Source organism: Cydia splendana, chromosome 13 (genome assembly GCF_910591565.1).
Source record: "Cydia splendana chromosome 13, ilCydSple1.2, whole genome shotgun sequence".
NCBI classification, from domain to species: Eukaryota; Metazoa; Arthropoda; class Insecta; order Lepidoptera; family Tortricidae; genus Cydia; species Cydia splendana.
The window spans coordinates 4,010,394-4,033,103 of record NC_085972.1 but is presented as its reverse complement, the minus strand read 5'-3'; the positions used below and the strand labels follow the sequence as shown (position 1 = coordinate 4,033,103).

The window sequence follows — 22,710 nt, the reverse complement described above, 5'->3', positions numbered from 1 at the left end:
CCGTGCGACGGACTGTTAATCAGTGGGCCCCAGTAAGGAACATTTTTCTAAGTGTCCAACCGAAGTTTCGGCTTTAGTTTCTATAGATTTCGGCATAAAATTCATAGCTCGGTCAAATATGGCCGAAAATTTAGGCCACGCGCCTTTTCGGTAGTGCCTAACTGAAGTTTAGGATTTAATTTCGACAAGATTCGGCTTAAAAACCGTAACACTAATTTGGTTGAGTTTATCGAGTCGTAACAAAAATACTCATTATAATGAACTTAACCGAATGAGTTAAATTGTCTTTCCGACCAATGAATGCAAGAAAATCAGACTGCTTTAAATTCTTACGCTTGCGCGGCGCCTGGCGAGATAAAATACCGCTGGGGTATCTCATTCGAATGCACAAAGCTAAATTGCATTGGTTTGCAGGAAAATTTAACACTGCACTGGGAGAATACTTCAGAATACTGAAATAAACATAATAGACAACTATAGTCTAAATGTAAAATAGATGGTATCAGTAACACGAATTAATTTATATTATTATTTATTTTTATTTTATTGATCAAATAAGTAACACAGTTTAACAGTGTGTAAACCAAGGCACTGTGAAACTACAAATTTAAAAAAAAATAGGAGGCTAAGAAAAACAATACAGATAAAAATGATAAAAATGATGAATGATGATGATGATTCATGTAAGAATTCCGCTCATTGGTGCACTCAAAATGCACTGAGAGTCATCTGAATAATATTAAAATGAGATTTTAAAATTTGGTATTCGGTATCGGTATTCAGCTCTAATCACGAGGCTTAAGTTTGTTTCGTCTCTATGAAGCATATTCGCTACATACTGCGGCATTCAGATTTTTTGATTTGTTCAGTGTATCTCGCGCACCAATAAGCACGAACGATCATATAGCGAGTTGTAAGCGATATGTACTAAAATTTAATGCTCCAACTAAATGTTTGTAGCGTAAAGTCGCCATCAGATATATCGGAGCGGCCAAGGTGCTCAAAAATATCTAAACACGCGCTTTAGTGCCTCGACAACAGTGTTCAGATATTTGTGAGCGCTTTGGCCGCTCCGATATATCGGATGGCGACTGTAGGCCGTAGCCGTAGTCCGTAGCATTTCGACTAGCCTACGGTTAAAGCATTTACTGGCAGTATGAGCTACATGCTACGTATGTAGCCGATTTCGTGCATCTTCCCCTTTGTAGGGAAACGAGCCTACTAGCCTAGAACCCGCCTAGCGGGTCGCTGGCGTGTGTTAAAACAAAAGAAAAAGTTAATAGCAGTCTATGTACATACATGCACTGTAAATGATATCATGCGGCTAGATTTAACTTATTACTGTAGTGGCCAAATCGATTTTGATGAATTACATTAAAATCGATTTGTTTTCGTAGCCCAGGTGAGATAGGTTACATTTTATTTTGACTTCTAAGGAGAGGACCTACCTTAAGAAATAAAAATAAATTTTTAAATACATGCATAAATAACAATATCAAAGGCATTACATCGTTCTTTGACCCACATATTAGTACATATTATTATGTATTATAATATGTAATTTACCTTGTAACTTTAACACAAAAGCCAAATACACAATACATAATTATTATGTGTTAATTAACGACAGATTATTGAGATGCTTCAGTCAGTAATTTCCCTACATACCTACATATATTATGATGTGCTCTAATAGAACGGAGACTATTATACATCTCTTGGTGATTGAATGGTCAATTAAAATAGGTTAAATCTATAGGGACCGTGCGCGTTGGAGGATCTGCCATCTTGTGGCCTGAATCGGAAATATATGTTGTGCACATGTACATTGCCAAAGCAAGTGCCACCATCTACCGTTCTCGTAGGTAGGCACGTTTCCTTGTGCATAGTAGGTTTTGCCGACTTGTGGGCTACATCGGAAGCGTAATAAACGTCACATTTACGCCTCGCGCCAAAAATCTGACGGGTCCTATGCTGCCCCCTTATAGTTCATGCACGCCCCCTATAGCGGTGTGAAACTAAGTAAAATTGTGTAAAAACTACTTATAAGCTGCGACAAACGCTGGCCCAATATTACAGGGTTCTGTATGCATCTATGTTTCACTTTTATCGAACTGAAATTAGAACATTGTCATAGTGACATTAAGTCGAATTTCCAATATCTTGAAAATGTAACATAGAACCCTGTAATAGGCTGTAATGGGCCAGCGAAATGTCATAATATTTACCTATAGTCAACGTCAACCTAACAATAATATTCACACTTACCGTTATTTCCTCCTGTCAAGGTTTCCGACATTGATAGACAGTTGACAGTAGCGTTATTGGAAAACATGAGAGGTAACGATTTTACTACCTTGTTTTATTGTTACGTGTGTATAAATAAAGCCCGAAATATGTAAATACATTCGGGGCACCTTCAAGGTGGCACCAGTTACCGAGAAGCTAAAGAAATCCAGACTAATGTGGTTCGGACATGTGATGGGTAGACCTTTCCATGGCTGCAGCAAAGGGAGGAAGGGGCAGGCCAGACCTGGGACCAAATTCGACATGTCATCATCATCATCATCATCATATCAGCCAGAGGACGTCCACTGCTGGACATAGGCCTCCCCCCAAAGAGTGCCACAATGACCGGTCTTGCGCCACCCGCATCCAGCGGACTCCCGCGACCTTTACCAGGTCGTCAGTCCACCTTGTGGGGGGTCTGGAATTCGACATGTGATTGCTGACATTGTGACAACAGCTGATTTTATTGCATGTTGATTTTATCTTGTTGATTCGATTTACTGTATAATATCATTTGGTACACCCAAAACTCAACTCTGAACTCGGGGTGGTTCGGTTTGGTTTGGTTGTCATGTCACCTAACTGTGCTGCTAATGTCAAATTTTGACATTGTACCTACGTATTCGAGAAATTATGATTTTTGCCACATCAACGGGAGATCAACACGATACGTCAAACATCGCTTGTCGAATAGGGGTCCTGGCTGACGAATGAGTTGAGACATGAAGGAGTTGGGCCTGTCCAGTGACGACGCTTATCAGCGAACAAAGTGACCTCAAGATTAGGAAAGCCGACCCCGCGTAACGGGATAAGGCGAGGATAAAGAACAAGTTTGATTGTACGTGTTTTTGTGCTAGTTATTGTACGAAAATATACTACCAATACTTTGTAAGCCATGACAAATAACTTGTTATTTATTTGCCAATGCCATGTGCTTTTATTATTAATTTTGTAGATAATTAAAATGTAGGATTTTTACTATAGGTATACAAACTCGATTAGGTGGTTAATTCAAACTTACACTGAGACATCAAAATGATGTCAGTCGCGAGTGCATTTCGCTCGTATAGTTTGTAGATTTCTAATAGGCCCCGACGGCCAATCCTTTGTCCATTGTTAAGCAAAACCGCTCATTATACTACCTGCATAAAAAATTGTTCGTTCACTTTACCCAGGTAATTGAATTACAACTCGTATGGAAATTGCAATAAGATTCAAAATGAACTAATGGATAAATATTTTGTTAGGATGTGTGTGGTCCGTTCAACTCGCCGGCACTCAGTACTACGGTTACTGAGTGCCGGCGAGTCGAACGCTACAGAACCAGTCTAAAATGTGTCATCGAGATGCATAACAAAGGCGCGTTATCGGAGAGCGCACCTACACTGGTTTTTTTGAGAGTTGGACGAGCCCGCGCTCAGGTGCCAAATAGAATAATTAAGATCCTTTTTTGCAGGTAAGTAGCACGTTCGGTTTTACTTAACAATAGACAAAGGAGTAGCCGTCGGGGCCAATTAGAAATCTACAAACTATACATGTAGTCAGGTACCTACCAGTGGCGGCGCGTCTATGAAAGCCGATTCCCACCGGCTTGCCCGTTTTTGGACGTTTGAGCAGAGTTGTAAAGGTAATATGTAAGCCAAATTAGGCTTGCCTATGGATATGTTTGACGCGCCGCCACTGGTACCTACCTAGGTATTAATACCTAACGTGAGCAAGACGCACGGGCGACTGCCATCATTTAAATATAATTTTGATATCACAATAATTAGGTATAAGTTTGAATTTTATTGGTCCCTAGGCTACGGGCGACAGGCTGCTAACAAGCAAAGTTTAACAGTAAAAACGTACATTACATAATAACCTAAAAAGATACTAATTGAAACCCACGTTCTCATAATCTAAAAGCTCAAAAACTGAACGCTTAACTACTAGTACGTTCCAGTTACGACTCTCATCGTTTGTTGCGAGCTGCGACCGACTTAAACATCCCCAAACGAAAAACGTCACAACCGCCAAACTTTTCCTAGTAACTTACTACCTTTCAAATTCCCTAGTTCTTCAAACCTCTCAATGAAAAAGGTCTTAACAGCCAAAGCTTTTCTATGATGATACGACTTTTAGATTTGGACTAACCTTAATTCTCAGAACACATAAAATGCACCGCTTTATAGGTCATTCGTCGAGTTTCTATTGTCAAAAGTAATATTTTACAGTCACCACTTTATATTTGACTGTAAAAAAGACTTTAAAGTGAATTTTACTCGTGACATTTAAAGGTGGCGGAAGTACAAAAAAAATTAACCAACAAATAAAAAAATGTACAAAAGTTATATGTGCCCTGTTATGGCCTCTACAAATGTCACGGATAATTGCATGGGATTTGCAATACTCTGCGCGTTTGGTCGATTAATTAAATCCGTTGCTCTTACTTAGCCGGCAATTATCTAAAATCGCATGTCATTTATTATAAAGTTTGTGCCTTGAAAATTAAATTATATTGTATAATGTACAGTTTAATTATACTTACTAAAGCACTTTTAGTTCATGTTTGCAGTGGTTTCATAAATTTGCTTTTAAATCTATTGTATTTTATATTACGAACAAACTTTAGCGTTTGAAAATTACAAGATAAATAACATCTCACAAACTTTGGTAAGTTTGCTTACTTGCTTCAATATTTATACTAGGTACTTGCTTGAATATTTATTTACAAAAGCGGTCTAACAACGTAAAAGTAAATTTCGATGAATTATCTAAAATATACAGTTGTTTATAGGCGGAAGATGAGCAAACAGATTTTTAGCCGTATAAAAAGCCGTTAAGTTTCCCGAAAAGATTAAATACGGTTACATATAGGATGCAAGATCACGAACCCAATTCGGCTCGCGGGCGACGGCAGTGTCCAGATCGAGATAGGACCGACTCTGCCTATAATTCGCAAGTAAATTTGTCACTAGTGTCGCTCGTGCCTAATATAATTTGACACTGTATTTTAAAGCAACTGCAGGGCAGAAAGGCAGTCTTAAACTGGTTTCTCCGAGCGTTTGTGAATGACAAACGGACTGGTGTAACATTTCAATATGCGATTTTTTCGCCCGAAATTACTGCAGCGCCGTGATACGATCTAAATTGAAAAATCTGATGTTTTCGCAGGCGTTGTTTTTGGGCTTCGTTTGTGAATGAAGAATTTTGGGCTCCTATTTGGATTAACGGTCAGTTTCTGTCGGGTTTTGATTGGCTGTCTGTGTGTGCCGCGAAAATTGGATTTTTGCACAAAAAACGAACATTCATTTTAAGAATACGTCAAGGAAATGTGTTTTATGCATATACGAGTATATGCATATTTCAATACCATAAATAGAGATGAAGTGTTAGGCATTAATGATGATTAAGTATAAAAGTTTTTCTTTCTCATATTTGTTCTGTTTGTCCTATCTAGACTGTATCATGTACCTTGTGTATAAATACTGTCTATTATAAATTTCACAGTGTGTTAGTCCACTGTAATGCTGAGTAAATTTTATGAATCAATAAAGTAAAAAATCGGGCAAGTGCGAGTCGGACTCGTGCACGAAGGGTTCCATACCATAACAACGGTCAACGAAAAAAAAGCAAAAAAAAAACGGTCACCCATCCAAGTACTGACCACTCCCGACGTTGCTTAACTTTGGTCAAAAATCACGTTTGTTGTATGGGAGCCCCATTTAAATCTTTATTTTATTCTGTTTTTAGTATTTGTTGTTATAGCGGCAACAGAAATACATCATCTGTGAAAATTTCAACTGTCTAGCTATCACGGTTCGTGAGATACAGCCTGGTGACAGACGGACGGACGGACGGACGGACGGACGGACGGACGGACGGACGGACGGACGGACGGACAGCGAAGTCTTAGTAATAGGGTCCCGTTTTACCCTTGGGTACGGAACCCTAAAAATTAAAAATAATTTTCGCCTACTTATCTCCAAAAGCAGGTCCCTTTATGCAAGTTTTGCCAATAATAATCCAAATAATGGGAGGAGGCCTGTGCCCAGCTGTGGGTGTGGGTATAAATGCTTAATTATTTATTTAATATTTTGTTTATTAATAAAGTAGCTAAGCCGTTGCACAAAATTATTAAGTTTTTTTTTTAATTAGTACGCTACTCTCCGTACTTAGGTGTATGCAAAGCATAGTTTAAATTATTTTCGAAATAGTATAACCATTTTTACTTTATAACAAACATTATATTCATTAATTTTATCGTATATGAATAGAGAGAAACAACAAAATAAAAATAACTCGTATACTGGACCATTTTGCCCTCCTGTGTATTTTATTGATCCCATAAAATACAATTTAGTTGGTTCCATTAGACTCACATAAAAAAATTAATACCCTATTAGCAATAATAAGGAAAAACTTGTCTAAAGAAAATTGGTAAAATGTTTGTAAAGGAGATAAAAAGGACAATTCCTCAGCGGAATTCTATTTTCGGCGTTATCTTTAAATAACTAAAATATGTGACGTTTCACGGGTAAAGGTACCGCAACGGTTGGCGCTTACAGCTTTAGTAGGTATTGAAGCGTCGTTAACAACAGCGTAAGCGCCGACCGCCATAAAGTACCTTTTATCGTGGAACGTCACATACTTATATCTTAACTGCGTTGGGAAAATCATTTATTTAAGTACATACAAAATATACGTATGTATATTGTGTTGTATTGTACGAACCCTATTGTTAAAAACTAAACTTAAATATAAACCCTATTGTTTATTTTGGTTTTGATACGACTGTCAGTCTGAGGGATTGGCGCGCATCTCACTTTGAATTCATTTCGCAAGCAGAATCAGCGTAAGCGATCTTCAAGGTCGCATCAAAATAAGACCAAAGCTGAAACACTGTAGTATGCACTACACTACACCTTACCCACACGCATACATGCGCATAGGTACTATAGTATTTAAGGCCTTGTGTTTTAATGCATTATACGTTTATTTTATACTCGAACCTAGTTGTTTGTCTCAACGCCCGACCCTACATGGCGACCCCGCCAGGATGCCTGCCTACAACACGTAAAATAACCTCGTAAGCCCAACATATAAAGTTGTAACATTTTGAATGCTACTCTATTTGGTTCATGAAAGGTTCAAATTAGATTGCACGATTATGTACATTGTAATGTACATTTAGTCTCAGGAGGATAAATCTAAATCGGGATCCTGCAGGGCTGAGAAATGTTAAAAATTCCTGAACGTGTCAGGAAAGTCCTGACGTCTGGTAACCGCACCGGTACCGGATTTATTCCTTTAGATTTTATTTCCGGATCGCAGTCGTGCGGCGACGATAGCGGTTTTCCATAGCCGGATAAAACGTAAAATATAAGTACCCTACCCAAGAACGAATCTGGATGTTTTAAAATAGAAGTACTTACCTTATAATGTGGAAGTAAAATTTTCAACGATATACTCAATCATGTAAGTGTATAATAATGTAGGTACATAAACTAGCAACTTCATTTGTTTTAAAACGCAATGAAATAAGAGAAGCGTTTCCTTTGTTTCATTGCGTTTTAAAACAAATGAATTTCATTCCAATTTACTATGAAAATTCTTTTCAACCGACGAAAAAAAAACACGGAGGAGGTTCTCAAGTCGACGCGTATATTTTTTATTAAATATAGTACTATATTTCTACTCGAACATAACATATAACAAGATTCAAATTCAAAATTGGGAATCTTTCTGTGGTGGGTCTTACGAGGGCGAGGGTAAGGTAGGGTGACTGTGACGACTAAATCATATATTTATTACAAGTACATATTACAGTAGGTACCTATACCTACATTATGTGATTACCTAATTACTTACCTATATCAAGTAATTTTCGTGAACACGCCAATTATCGTTTCATCTTCGTCACGTCGGCAAAAAGTTATTTTTAACTTGTAGATAACATTTTCGCGAGTTTATTCTCAAAGAAAATATTATTCAATAACGCTGTGTTTACATTTAGGTACAGTCAATGCCAAAGATACGTAGGTATATGTTTACACTTTTGCGCCTTACTCTTGTAAAAAGCCAAAAAATGTAAACATGTCATTGACATTCACTGTACCTACTTTAAGATGGGTGTCTGCTTTTTAGACTCTCTTTGACTAATTAACATGTCAACACAGTAAGTCCTTATATTTGTGACGTTCAACGGGTAAAGGTACCTTATGGTGATCGGCGCTTAAGTCGCGTAGCACCGCATTAATTAGTATAGGAGCGTCGTTAATAAAGGCGTAAGCGCCGACCGCCATAAGGTAACTTTACCCGTGGAACGTCACATTTATTCTGAAAGGGCAACACCTTGCGATTCTGTAAAGTTGTAAGCGTCCATAGGCTGTAGTGGCCGCTTAACATCGGGCGGGCCTCACGCTTTTTTGCTTAAATAGGTATTAGAGTAAATAAAAAAAAAAATGTAATGTGCCGAAAACGCCATACAATTGAAATTAACCTCTTATTTTATAGCGACATTATGACATAACATTGAATTTGACATGAACTGTTAAAAAAAGGAAAAGTGCGAGTCGGACTCGCCCACCGAGGGTTCCGTACTTTTAGTATTTGTTGTTATAGCGGCAACAGAAATACATCATCTGTGAAAATTTCAGCATGGTGACAGACATACGGACGGACAGACGGACAGTGGAGTCTTAGTAATAGGGTCCCGTTTTTACCCTGGGTACGAAACCCTCAAAATGAACATGAAATGTTAAAAGATGACTGAAATTCGGTCACGATCCTTATTATAAACAGACAAAGAGGTTAAAGGATAACTCACGCTGGACCGGGCCGGGGCCAGGCCGGAGATTCCGGCGCTTCGTTTTCTATGGAAAGCACCACGTGATCACCGATCAGCCGTCATAGAACATGACATGACATCCTTAAACCACAATTGCAATTCATGGCCGATGCAACTACCTTTTGCGCAGTTGGGGATGGAAGAACTCAGCCTTATGACTTTATAATTATTTTGTTGTAATTTTAATTGATAATTGATTGCCTATATTTTAAGAACTTATGCCATACGACTAAATAAATAAATTGCTATTCAGGTAATAATACCTATAGCAATCACATAGTAACTGCTTGTTAATTGAAACATAGTTGTAATCAATCAAGAGCGGGACCGAGGGCATAATTGCCCTAAATTCTGGGAAGAGGTCAAAAGAGCCGCAATGTCACATTGTTTTTGATAGTTCGTGACATTACCTACAAATCTCATAACTACACCCCGTTATCAAAGTGGCAATTCATTGAAAATAAGGGTTGGCAAAATTATCTACCGTATGAAACGCTGGTGCCAAAATAGTTTTATATTTTTAAGTTTTTGAAATTAGACCTGAATCAAATTTAAAAATAAAGATAATTAAATAAACACAATTCACACTGAGTAAAATATTATAATAATAAATTACGAAGAAAGAGATGTCCATTTAATTCACAATAAATAGAGCTGCATGGAAATATTTTTAAAATAAAAAAATACAAATTCTATATTACTCTAACTTCGCCAGCCACCCGTCACCAACTAGGGTAATTCACCAGTAGCTGGCCACCTGTTAATAACTGGCCACCCTAAACTAAAAATGAATTCTATTCACCTATAAACATAATTCATTTTAGTAAGGTGGCTATTATGTTATTGAAGGCTGGCCAATAGAATTCATTTATAATTTAGGGTGGCCAGTTATTGGCCGGTGGCCAGTTAATGGCGTCTTACCCTACGCCGAATATTTTTTTTATTATACGAGTAGGTATACCTAAAAAACATATTAAAACTTATTTTAAATCCTCTACACTACCTACTACATGTTGAATTACTAAACGGTCATGATACAAGTTATAGTGGAATCATGAGTAGATAACGGGGCTTGCACATTAGGCAATGTCGTTAACCGTTATTAAATAAAGTCGAATTGTATTCAGCTCAATTATGTTCACCTCAGTGTCTCAAATTATATAATGACTATGCTATTACTATACCATAATACAGTCATTACAGTACTGTCCATGAAGCAATAATTATTGTCCATGTAAGTGGGTGGCAATCCAAATTTTGCCTAGTTTGATTTTGATTTGATATTGACTGACGAACTTAGTCGCCGCCGTACAATCGATATTACGCTCTCATTTTTAGGGTTCCGTACCCAAAGGGTAAACCCTATGACTAAGACTCCACTGTCCGTCTGTCTGTCACCAGGCTGTATCTCATGAACCGTGACAGCTAGGCAGTTGAAATTTTCACAAATGATGTATTTCTGTTGCCGCTATAACAACAAATACTAAAAACAGAATAAAACTATTATTTATCCGTAATTGTACGGAACCCTTCGTGCGCGAGTCCGACTCGCACTTGACCAGTTTTTTAAACGACATGATTTATATGAATTACATTAAACTTGCCATGAACATTTATTTAACATAATACTATGTAGGTACTATTTCTGGTACTAGTTTTCGTTGGTAAAGAAATGTTTTACAAAGAAATTAGAGCAAGTAGAATTTGTACCTACCTACACACAAAACTTCTAAGGTTTCAATTTACTAAGATAATAAATAGTTTATAAAATAGAAGTTACACATTTATTACCTATTTTTACGTCAATATGATTACCTATAGGTACACAAAATGAAATGTGTTTATTTCTAAGCAAAGTAATTTAATAAAAAAAAACAGATTAACTTCGTGTTAACATAGCTTCAACCATGCATGTGACTGTGAGCACGAAAATTAAGCTAACGTTATTGAATTCACGTTTTAAATTTAGAACGAACGTTCACTTGAATGAGCCAATCAGCAACGTCCGATTTTCAAAGCTTGTTTAGAGTTCTGTTATTGGCTGGAATTTTAATTAGAAGTTTAGAAGACCAATCACGTAGAAAAGACGGGAGGTATCCGAGTAATGAAACAATTTTAGCTTAAGAATGTGATTTGAGAGAAACGGAATAAATAACATGCTCTGACAGACTAATTAACAGGACAAAGGAAACGTTTTATAGCGGATTTTGCACTTTAAATGATACCTTACTAGATGTTTAACTGGTGCGTTCTACTTACCATCAATCTAGGAGAGATAATAATAGAGGTATAAATACACCGTGTTTTTTTTTGATTTCCGTTAATTTCAAGGGTGCATTCCTGAGCTTAAATCAAGTAACTTTCTCAAAGACACCGATGTTCTAATTAAGTCCATTTCGGAGATAATCCATAATTTATTTTTTTCCTATAAGGCCTCTACAAGCGTGTACACTTGCCTTAGGGCCGGCTTACATATTGATTAGTGTTTAGAATGAGTTCATACTTTTGCTACTAAACTTAAGTACAATCTCGGTCGATGGATGTACGAAATGACATTGATATGTCACAGATTTCAATTGTTTGGTTGAGTTAAATGTAATGCCCGTGTTACAACAACGCTATATGCTACATTTAATTAGGTACTTTTTAAACAAAAAAAAAAGAAAACAAAAAAAAATTTTTTTTTTTGAAAATTAACTATGCCATTTAGTTCTTATAAACGTACTTAACTATACCCCGAAGTTAACGGAATTCAATAAAAACACGGTGTATATACAATATAAAATGAACGGGTCGGTTGATAATCAATTCAGTTATAAATAAATACAACGCAGACAGACGAATACTTGGGCTATATTAAGTATTTAAATTAATGCACTGCAATGTTTAATTTTTCATTTGGACATTTTTATTTTATTTATTTTCAGAATCACGAGCTCTTTCGATTCTAAGACGAAAAAACGGTGTCCCCAGATTAAAATTTATAGAGCCCACTTGATAAATTACAATCCAGCTTTCATTACAAAAGTTACTCTTAAATTAAAACTAGAAAAGTTGAACTTTGATCTAATGAAAGACAGCCACAACAAGGGCGCTTCAGCGAAATCTTAAAGTTAAATAGCTCTTTAAACTTTAGATTAAACTAAACAGGGCCGGTGATTGCGGTGGCCGTTAATTTAAGTGTTGGCCATCGAAGTTATAATGGGCTCTTGTGAACATCTTATCTTGTAGAAGGGAAATTCGGTGGCTATTTTTAGGGTTCCGTGGAGTTTGGGCACGTTCGTCACCATCCGTCACTAGTTTACGAAGGACAGTTTCTAACAGAAGTATGTCTGTGTCTGGGCCGAAGCATCGGACACTTTGTTTTCTATAACGGGTGATCACGTGACGATTTCTATAGAAAATTAAAGTGTCGGACGCCTCGAACTGGACCAGTACGGTTACCATCAGTTTGTCACTGACATAAACGCCGTCGAGAACGTAATTTACTTTCTATCCATCCCGTTTGCACTAATATGCGAGTGCGAGCGAGATGTATAGAAAGTAAATTACGTTCTCGACGGCGTTTATGTCAGTGACAAACTGATGGTAACCGTACTGGACCGTTCCAGCGTGAGTCATCCTTAAGTTGGGTGACTGATGCGTACTATAGAATGAAAAAATCTGAAAATAAGTGATATCTGGAAAGCGGAAACATCGATAAAATGAGACTTAAACGTCTAGGAAGGAATATAGTATTATATTCAGTTGTAAATTTTATATAAAATGGCTAATATAGCTTTATTTCATAAAGCAATATAAAATCGCTTGGTAACATAATTTTCGCTTGTATCAAAATTGTGGAGATTTGTTTCACTAATGCGTTTAATTATCGAGAACCAAAATACAACTGTTCCGACAAGACCCTGTCACAGGATCCAATTTTCAGTAAATTTCCAACTGCCATTTAAACTTGAATGAAGCTAAGCAGACTCCAAAAGGGTTTCACGGGTTATTAAGTGGGATTGTCATTTTTCACGTCTCTCGTATCTCGTGACCCAGTTGGGTGTAAATTTGAGATGATGTCAAGAATAGGCTCTCCCGTTTAATTTGAATAAATAATCATTCTAGTAGGTATTAGAATAATATTTAAGGAAATTAAACTGACAATTTTGAACAAATAAATAATATGATGTTTCTTATCTAACTATATGGTGTAGATTTTGAGGAAGGTTGTCTGTTAAGAAATCGCTTATTAGTGACAGAAGCGCTTGTTGTCTGCGTCTTTCATAATGCATTGTTTGTCAGTAAAGAATATTGTCTCTAACTAGCTATTTTCTTCTTGCCGGCAACTAACAAACTTTTACTGTGGCATAATTGACAAGTTATTTATTTTATTGATATATTTATTAACATAAAAATATACAGCTTATACAAGTACAGTGTCCCACAAAACAGTTTACACGGTTTGACTGTGGGATCGTGTAGTCTCTACTCTCTTATAACAAAATCTATAAAGTTGACTGCAGAACCCCTAGTGTAAATTTCATCCAATGGCGTGACGAGCGTTCGCGTTTGCGTTATGTCTATTTTTGTATGGGATTTTGAACAGCGCGCCAAGCGGGACGTTTTGGAAACTCAAAATCCCATACAAAATGCCAGTTAACGCAACGCGTACGTCACGTCACGCTATTGAATGAAATTTGCACCAGTACAGTTACCATCAGTTTGTCACTGACGTAAACGCCGTCGAGAACGTAATTTACTTTCTATACATCCCGTTTGCACTAATATGCGAGTGCGAGCGAGATGTATAGAAAGTAAATTACGTTCTCGACGGCGTTTATGTCAGTGACAAACTGATGGTAACCGTACAGTCCTTTAGTCGAGTAGGTAGGGTAGGGGGGCCTCCCGGATTTTGTGAGATTTTTTAACTATTATTCAAGTTACCAATTTTCTAGTCGAAACTTTACTAATCTCAACAATGTTTAATATAGCCGTACATAGAGAAATGTGCATATTTAAATCTTCGCCATGAGGAATTACGAGAATAACTTTTAAAAAACTTTTTTGGAAAGTTTTGGGCACATAAGTTACAGTGGTACCTCGGTTTCCTTGATGTCTATTAGCTTAATATGTTTACTTGTTTAGTGATCAAAAATCAAATTCAAACCACGGTTGTCCTATATACAGCGAAAAATATCGTTCTGAAAAAAAAAGCTAAAAGATGATAACAAATTCGTTCAGAATCCTTATCGTTATCATACACAGACAAGAGGTTATTGATATCCTTTTCCTTCCAGAACGCCTCAACGTCCTGTACGAGCGCAACTGGACCCGCCTGGTCCACGAACAGCTCCGAAAGTTCGAGTCATCCATCGTGGCGGCAGCCCGGCAGGCGTCGGACGTGCAACCTCAAGAGTTGGCGCTGGACTCCAAGTGGACCTTCTCTGGCGCACTCATATATTGCATCACATTGATTACCACTATAGGTCAGTCATCTTGATACTTTGATTCTGGAGTTGCGTTTGACAATCTGGCTGAATTCTCCTCCTAAATTCAGGCTCTAAAAGGCAGTCTACTTGTCAAAGAACCGGTATGTATAAAGAAAGAGTTAGAAAAGAAAAAGTCAACAATACCTTAAATAGTTTGTCCATGTCTGGAGTCGACAGCCTCAGGAGCACACGCTGGACTACAAGTAGACCTTCTCTGGCGCACTCATATACTGCATCACATTGATTACAACTATAGGTCAGTCATCATCTTGATATCTTGATTATATACGGAGTTGGGAGTAAGTAACAATGAGACTGAATGCTGCGCCCAAATCAGTTCTAAAAGGCGATTTGTGTTTGTTTCATGTGATTTGAAAAACGAAATTTCAATTGAAATGCTAATGTGCTGAAAATGTTATAAATATAACAGGTTTAAGTTTGCTGAATTTGGTACTAGTCAACAACACTAAACATCAATCAAAATAATTTGACACAGCAATAACGCTTTTAAGTTGGCTAACCTAAAATTATTGTGGCAAGTAAAATATTATCGTAGAATAAACTTGCTCAATAAATCACTGTCTCATAAAATTTTGTGACAGCGGAATAATCTTAATGTAAAAGCAAGTTTATCAACGATTCAGAATACTATTGAATTTATATTAAATTATGTTTTTAAAAGAACTTTAGCTACAAGTTTTAGACGCCCCTAAACATCTTGTCCTATTTTCCCCTCTTATTCAGGTCCCATCCGATAACATAATTTGGTAATCATTACAGCATTTTTCTACGATTCATTTTTTTTAAACCATAGCCACAGATTTTTAAGTACTGTATGTTATTTCAATACTTCTTGTGCCTGACGCCTTCAGCATACGGCGCGGCGAGCGACAAATTAAAGGATGACTCACGCTTGACCGGGCTGGGGCCGGGCCGGAGCCCCGTTCCCCCTCCCCCTACCCTCCCCCTCCGCCTCCCCCTACCCTCTTCCCACCCTTCTATTAAAGCGACTTATTTTAAGATTTTTACCTTTCCAGGTTACGGCAATGTATCTCCTCGAACAGCGGCCGGCAGGGCAGCTACCGTGGCGTACGCGGCTGCCGGCGTACCGTTGACGCTGGCATGCTTGGCGGGCTTGGGCGCGTCGCTGGCACGGCTGGCAAGAGCTGGATGGCTAAGTGCTACTAAGAAGAAGGTGCCAAATACGTGGAGAAAAGAAGGAGAGGTGAGATTAAAATGCGAAAACCTAGTATTAATACGAATTTGAAATACCTGTATACAGTTTGGGATGATAAACGCTCCGGGACTATACACGGTGTAACATGAGGACACCGAATAATTTTAACCACGCATTTCTGAGGTCAAAAGAAGGAAAAAATGTAAGATGAGTTTAGGTCAATTTAGCCAAAAAAAATTTTTTTTTGTGTTGTTTTTTCAATTTTTTTAATGTATTTGTACATAAAAAATAAATGTTATTGGTAAACTTGTCACTAAAAATTGATTTTTACATTTTTTATTCGTAAAACCTACTTTTCAAAGTGTTACTTGTCACTTTTTGACATCTATCAATAAGGATATTTAGACTACGTCCCATAGCAGCAACATCACCATCAAAAAGGCCTTTTACACTATGTAACAATAAAAACTTGTTTTTTTTTTTAATTAATATTATCTCTGAAACTAGGCGAATTTCAAAAAAGTTTATAGGACATTTTTGTCTCTAAATATGATCAGGAATACGCTGTTAAAATTATTCGGTTTCCTCATGTTACACCGTGTATTAGGTACGACAGTTTTTAGGGTTTCGTACCCAAAGGGTAAAAACGGGACCCTATTACTAAGACTTCGCTGTCCGCCTGACCCTCCGTTCGTCTGCTTGTCTGTCACCAGGCTGTAACTCATGAATCGTGATAGCTAATATATAGATAGTTGACATTTTCACAGATGATGTATTCCTGTTGCCGCTATAACAACAAATACATACTAAAAACAGAATATAATGAATATTAAAGTGGGGCTCCCATACAGCAAACATGATTTTTATGCCGTTTTTAACATAATGGTACGGAACCCTTTGTGCGCGAGTCCAACTCGCACTTGGCCGGTTTTTGTTATTTATTATTTCACCCCTTTTAAAAACTTAGGAATATCCTCGTAAGAAGATTTTTGGGTCTAAAAACCTTGCTGGCTTCGGCTTTGCAATATTTTCTTGGTATTCATGTAAATGCCAAAGCAGACTAATATCATCTATTTAATTATTCTCAGATTGAGAACCACTTCCAACTCCACGAACAGCAACGCTTACTACCGCAACCTGCCGAGAACAACCAGTACACGTCGTTCCCTCCTCGGCGACCTGGAACCGTCCGGGCCAGAGCTGGAGAGAGGGGACAGTATTCCCAGGTGTTCGAGAGAGCGCCGCCCAGCCCTAAGTCTGCCACGCTGGGCCGCGTCAAGCGCAGTGCCTTGGCTGATGGTGGGTACCTACCTGTATAAAACCTTTTGCACGCATGCATGACGAAAGTCTGGAAAAGTTGATAGTGGAAGCTTGAATACCTTAACTCTTTTAAGTTTTGCTTAGTTCTAAGAGATGCGATGGACAGGACAGAACCTGATGAAGGATTATACGAGTAAATGCCAAATGTAGACGCCAAATCCAATTAATGATCACGACCTCAGTCATTAAGGAATGACTATAGAAAAAGAAAAGGGCTAGATAACCCATTTCTTATAACTTTATAAAATTAATTATTTATTGAACTCAAAGTTATTGGAGTTCAGAAGAATAATTTATCATAAGACTTACCTATAGGTAGCTTCTAAAAGACTAATTATCTTTCTACAGAACCTCACACATCATCAGCACTACAAACCCAAACGCTAGATCGCAAACGGACCATGGGCAGCATGAAGTGCCTGGCTACAGTCCACGGACATAGTCCAGGGCGAGGGCGGGGTCGCACCATCCAGAGGCCGAGGGGAGCCGTCATAGATCAGCTGATAGCTGAGGAGTGTGGGGAGCTGCCAATGAACAGGAGCCAGGAAGATTTGGAGGATTCTGAAGATCCTGATGAATCGTGAGTATTATTTCTCTAAAAAATCATCAGTGTTACTTTACAAACACTTAATAGGATAATTATATTTGATTTGTAATGAAATTACTGTTAGAAAGTGCTTGTTGCTAGGCCTACTTGAAAAATAATATTTTGAATCTTGTGTCTTGAACCATAACTACATAAATACGTTAAAGTTATGATCTTCTTTTTTCTCTAATATATTGTCTTCATTTTTATTCACTAACTACTTTCTGATACTATTTCTTTCTTCGATACCTTTTGAGAATTTTATTTTTACATAAGAAACACCCAATACAGCTCCATATTATTTCTATTTTCAGAATATGCCCCCACGACACCCCATCACGAGTGCCTTTGATCTGGAAGGACGACAAATCCAAAAGCTGTGCCGTCCCAAGCAGCAGCACCAGCGTTCAGCACATCAACCACGCGATCGAGCACTGCCACGTCCCCGTCAGCATCGTACTCTTCCTCCTTCTAGCATACATCTGTGTTGGTGCTGCCATCTTCTCCGCTTGGGAAAACTGGAGCTTCCTCGACGCTGCCTACTTCTGCTTTATAGCTCTAGCCACCATCGGCTTCGGAGACTTCGTCCCAACAAGTTTCCTAACAGCCAAGCACACAACAGAAAATTCCAAAAGCGAATACATACAGATGATCGCTTGTTGTGCGTATCTAGTTTTTGGACTCATACTCATAGCGATGTCTTTTAGTCTGCTTCAAGATGAAGTTGTAGCTCGGTGTTCACAAATAGCAAATAGTCTAGGTCTGTCGAGACAATGACAGTACGAGAAGAGCGATTGTAGCTCTACAGATAACCATCTTAGAATGTTATGATCGTTCATGTAAGGAGGAATTAATTTAGGGTCCAAATTATATTTACTTTCTTCATTGGATCCATTTTCTGTACTCTTATCATTGAAACATTGTATGCGTATCTAAATTAGAATGAAAGGTAAAATATTTTTCTCATATCTGTCTACATGTAACGCTAAAATTATTTAAAAATTCGAAACTTTTTACGGAATTTGTACTCAAAAAAGTGTAAATGGTGTTGGTGGTGTAAATAATGTAAAAACTATTTATAAAAGCAAGGCTGAAATTGTAATGAAACAATAAAATTGTGTTGAACAGTGTGTGTATTTTATTTGATTATATTATTCACTGCAGGTGATTATTAAGGGTCATCATCGTCGTATCACACGAACCTAGCCGCCGCCCCGTTTCGCACTCGTTTTAAAATGACATGAAACTTGGCATGAACATTGAAGTAACATATATCTTATCTATGTCTGGTATATATTAGATTTTGCTGCTACAAATTGTAATACAAAGAAGATAGATTAGGAGCGATTGTAATGGCTCCTCTACACGTTGGCCCAACCTATTGGTCCAATATGTTGGGACTACGTGTAGAGGGGGTATTGGTGTCGGTTGGCTTTTACGCGCGGGTTGGCGATGAGTTGGCCGCGGTGTCGGTTTTTCGGCCGCACATCAAAGGGATTGGCCAAGCGATAAGGTAAGAATATCGTTCTACTTATATGTTTGTACAGTCAGCAGCAATAGTTGCTAAGCTGGCTAGGTGTTCAAATTGAACTTGCCGCGACTTTATTGTTACGAGAATAAGAGCGTCAAAGTCAAAGTCAAAGTCAAAAATACTTATTATTCATGTAGGCCTAGTAACAAGTACTTATGAACGTTTTACATAATAATAATTATATTATCTTAAGCTAATTATCAGAGCAATTTATTGCAGTTAATATTATTCCATCGTAATGTTGGATTAGTAATATTATTATACAGATCAAATTGAATACTAAGAATTTCACAAAAAGATCGTCAAACATAAAAAAAACCGGGCAAGTGCGAGTCGGACTCGCGCACGAAGGGTTCCGTACCATAATAAAAAAAAAAAACAAAAAAAAGCAAAAAAAAACGGTCACCCATCCAAATACTGACCACTCCCGACGTTGCTTAACTTTGGTCAAAAATCACGTTTGTTGTATGGGAGCCCCATTTAAATCTTTATTTTATTCTGTTTTTAGTATTTGTTGTTATAGCGGCAACAGAAATACATCATCTGTGAAAATTTCAACTGTCTAGCTATCACGGTTCGTGAGATACAGCCTGGTGACAGACGGACGGACGGACGGACGGACGGACGGACGGACGGACGGACGGACGGACGGACGGACGGACGGACGGACGGACGGACGGACGGACAGCGAAGTCTTAGTAATAGGGTCCCGTTTTACCCTTTGGGTACGGAACCCTAAAAATTGTATAAAAATTACTAGTCTAGAATGTTTCTAGAATAAAATCTAAATGTCAATAAAACATAACAAAGAAGTACATACATTGAATTATCCATTTCGAGTCACAATAAAATTAATCCCACGTTGTTTTATCACTCATGTAGTCTTGTGTGGTATAATAAGCTTTAGAAATAAGTTTGCGCTTTACGTAATTTTTAAATTTATTAATTGATAATTTGGAAACACCTCTGCTGCTGACTGTATGTATTACCTGCTTATGTGCAATAAAGTGACGTACATACATACTGTTTGTTCGCTATTATTTCGCGTTTGGCTGAAATTCACTACTGAAATTCGCCATCGTGTAGTAGCGTTCCGGCCAAGGCACGGCCAACTCATGGGCCAAGCGTTGGCGGAGCGTTAGGCCAACGTGTAGAGGAGCCATAACACAAATAAAATTCTACTCGCTCTATTTTTTTTAAATTACAAATTGATACTTGTCACATTTCACGTTATCTCAGCATGTCGTTTTAAAATGATAGCATAACTTACATGTATTGTATGGAAGGAGCCTTTAGGCGTCAGATCGGTGAGACTCTTAAGAAGTGATAGCGAAAAAACCACTCTTTTAAGTAGTATTAGGTAAGTACACCTTTTTGGGATAAATCTATATCGAAATACATTATTGTGCGCTTATGTGTAAGATACTTAAAGGTATTTTTGCCCGAGCCTCAATATGCGGATAAACAGAGGCGCGTCGCGTGAAATATTCCCTGATGGGACCGTGAAATATGCGGCAAAGGATTAGAGAAGGGGTTCGGCCACAGTGGATAGGGTTTGATTCAGTAGGTACCTACGCTCAATACAAATGTGATCAGATCACATTTTAAAGATTTGGTAAACAAACGGATTTGACAGGTACATATTTAATAAAAGAAGTATTATTAACAGAAATAAAGTATAATAATATAATGGTTTCTACTTGAATTGAAACAAAAAAATAAATTGGTCGAAGAATGATACGCGTTCTTTATTTGTAATAGATACGTACAGAAATATCAGATGGTCTGCATCCTGGTTGCAACTTGTACGGAAATTATGCAATCATCCCATTCTCAATAACATCATAAATCATAAATGTCTACTATTGTAAGCATATTAAAATAAAATTTTAAATAATTCACTTGTTCTGATTATTTTTATGAACTTTAAATGACAAATTCCCTTCTGTACGGAATAGGTATATTTTTTTAAGTTGTTATTTTCCAAGCAGAAATAGAAAAATCGCATACTGACACTTCGGTTCGATACAATAGGACACATGCTATTTTTCTACCTGTTTGTTACTTAAATATACGTCCACCGCTTAAGCCATGATGGAAATATTGCCAAATAATTTGTCTAAAAATGATCTTACTGTCCTAAATCTTACTGCTAAGACACGAAATACAACGTGAGCAGTGAATTACAGGAACAGGCTAAAACATGGGTCACCCATTACAAGCGATGTTTTACCGATCCTGGCCGGGATCGAAATCCGATCCCTCCAGGGATTACAGGACAGGTGCTTGTTAATTGCTACTTATTTTATTTATCTAAAAAGATTTTTCTTCTTTTACAGAATGAATGTTCGTGGAATTAACTTATCCATTATGTAACGCAAAATGTAAGTAAATGGAGATGGATAGGTCGCAAAAATTCGCGAACGTAGTGAATATTAAGCGGTATCCAGACGGGATGATCAAATCGACCGATTTGATCAGAAATGAAATTGGCGTCAATCTCCAATTTAATCACCACTTTTAGATTTATGGTGATATTAGAGCCCTCTAAATTGAAGAAATGCCCCAGAACGAAAATACTGGCGTCACATATTGGTATTCTTGCGTCCGCACCTCATTTTATCGGTAATATCGGTCATTATCGGCGGTTGAATTCGGCGAGCCAAATTGGCGTTTGCATCCGCACGTCCTGATTCGATCGGGCAATTTAATCAGATTGGCGAAAAATTGACTAGTCCGGATACGCCTTTAGCCATCGCTTCCAGGAAGCACTTACGGGCGAGCGACTGTTATCGAAAACATCTTAGCAGTTGGACTGATCCAGAGCGAAGCCAAATTTGGTAGGAGAGAGATGAAGGCAATGCAATTCTAGGTGTCTTAAAACCACAACAAAGGATGACTACCGCTAAAACGCTCTGGGTCCGGGCCGAATCGTCCAACACTTCGTTTTCTATGACCCCCAGTCGGTGATCACGTAATGCTTTCTATAGAAAATAGCAAACAATAATTATAATTATTTTATAGTAATAATATAGTCGGGTCGGAATCTCGGTCGTATAAAAGTACCTATAGCTTTATAATCATTGATATGACATCTGTTTGCAGTTAATAATTTATAACTATAGTGTGACTTCTTAAAAATTTCAAATCATAATATTTCACATAAGTAATAATTTCACTTTCCCCTAAGTTGTATTTAATAAGTAAGTAAGTAGACATATTCTGTTTGGGTAAATCGTGTTAATTATTCAGAAGGTGTGCAGGATGTCGAATTATTAACACGTTCGCTACCAGCAATCTATTTTTGCATGCAAATTGAAATAGACACTCAGTAAAACTTTATTGATATTCGAAACGAAATTTTCACGCTTCTGAAACTGCGTACCTAGGTACTGTGACGTGTCAAACACTTTTTAGTACCTAGATTTGGGTCAAATTCTAGAGTTTAGATTTGGGTCGAAAACTTTTTTAGGACCTAAGAGTTAAGGCTATGCGACTTTC

At 37.6% G+C, this 22,710-nt stretch overlaps 1 protein-coding gene across 1 annotated transcript in view; it reads left to right on the top strand.

Moving 5' to 3' along the window:
- The window catches only part of LOC134796422 (uncharacterized), a 256,080-nt gene extending 237,273 nt beyond the window's left edge, over window positions 1-18,807 (top strand). The window contains exons 2-6 of the mRNA XM_063768626.1: window positions 14,404-14,592; window positions 15,633-15,820; window positions 16,861-17,071; window positions 17,441-17,672; window positions 17,993-18,807. Coding sequence (XP_063624696.1) covers window positions 14,404-14,592; window positions 15,633-15,820; window positions 16,861-17,071; window positions 17,441-17,672; window positions 17,993-18,455 — 1,283 coding nt within the window. The 3' untranslated portion in view covers window positions 18,456-18,807. The remainder of the gene's footprint in view (window positions 1-14,403; window positions 14,593-15,632; window positions 15,821-16,860; window positions 17,072-17,440; window positions 17,673-17,992) is intronic.
- The last annotated feature ends 3,903 nt before the right edge of the window (window positions 18,808-22,710 follow it).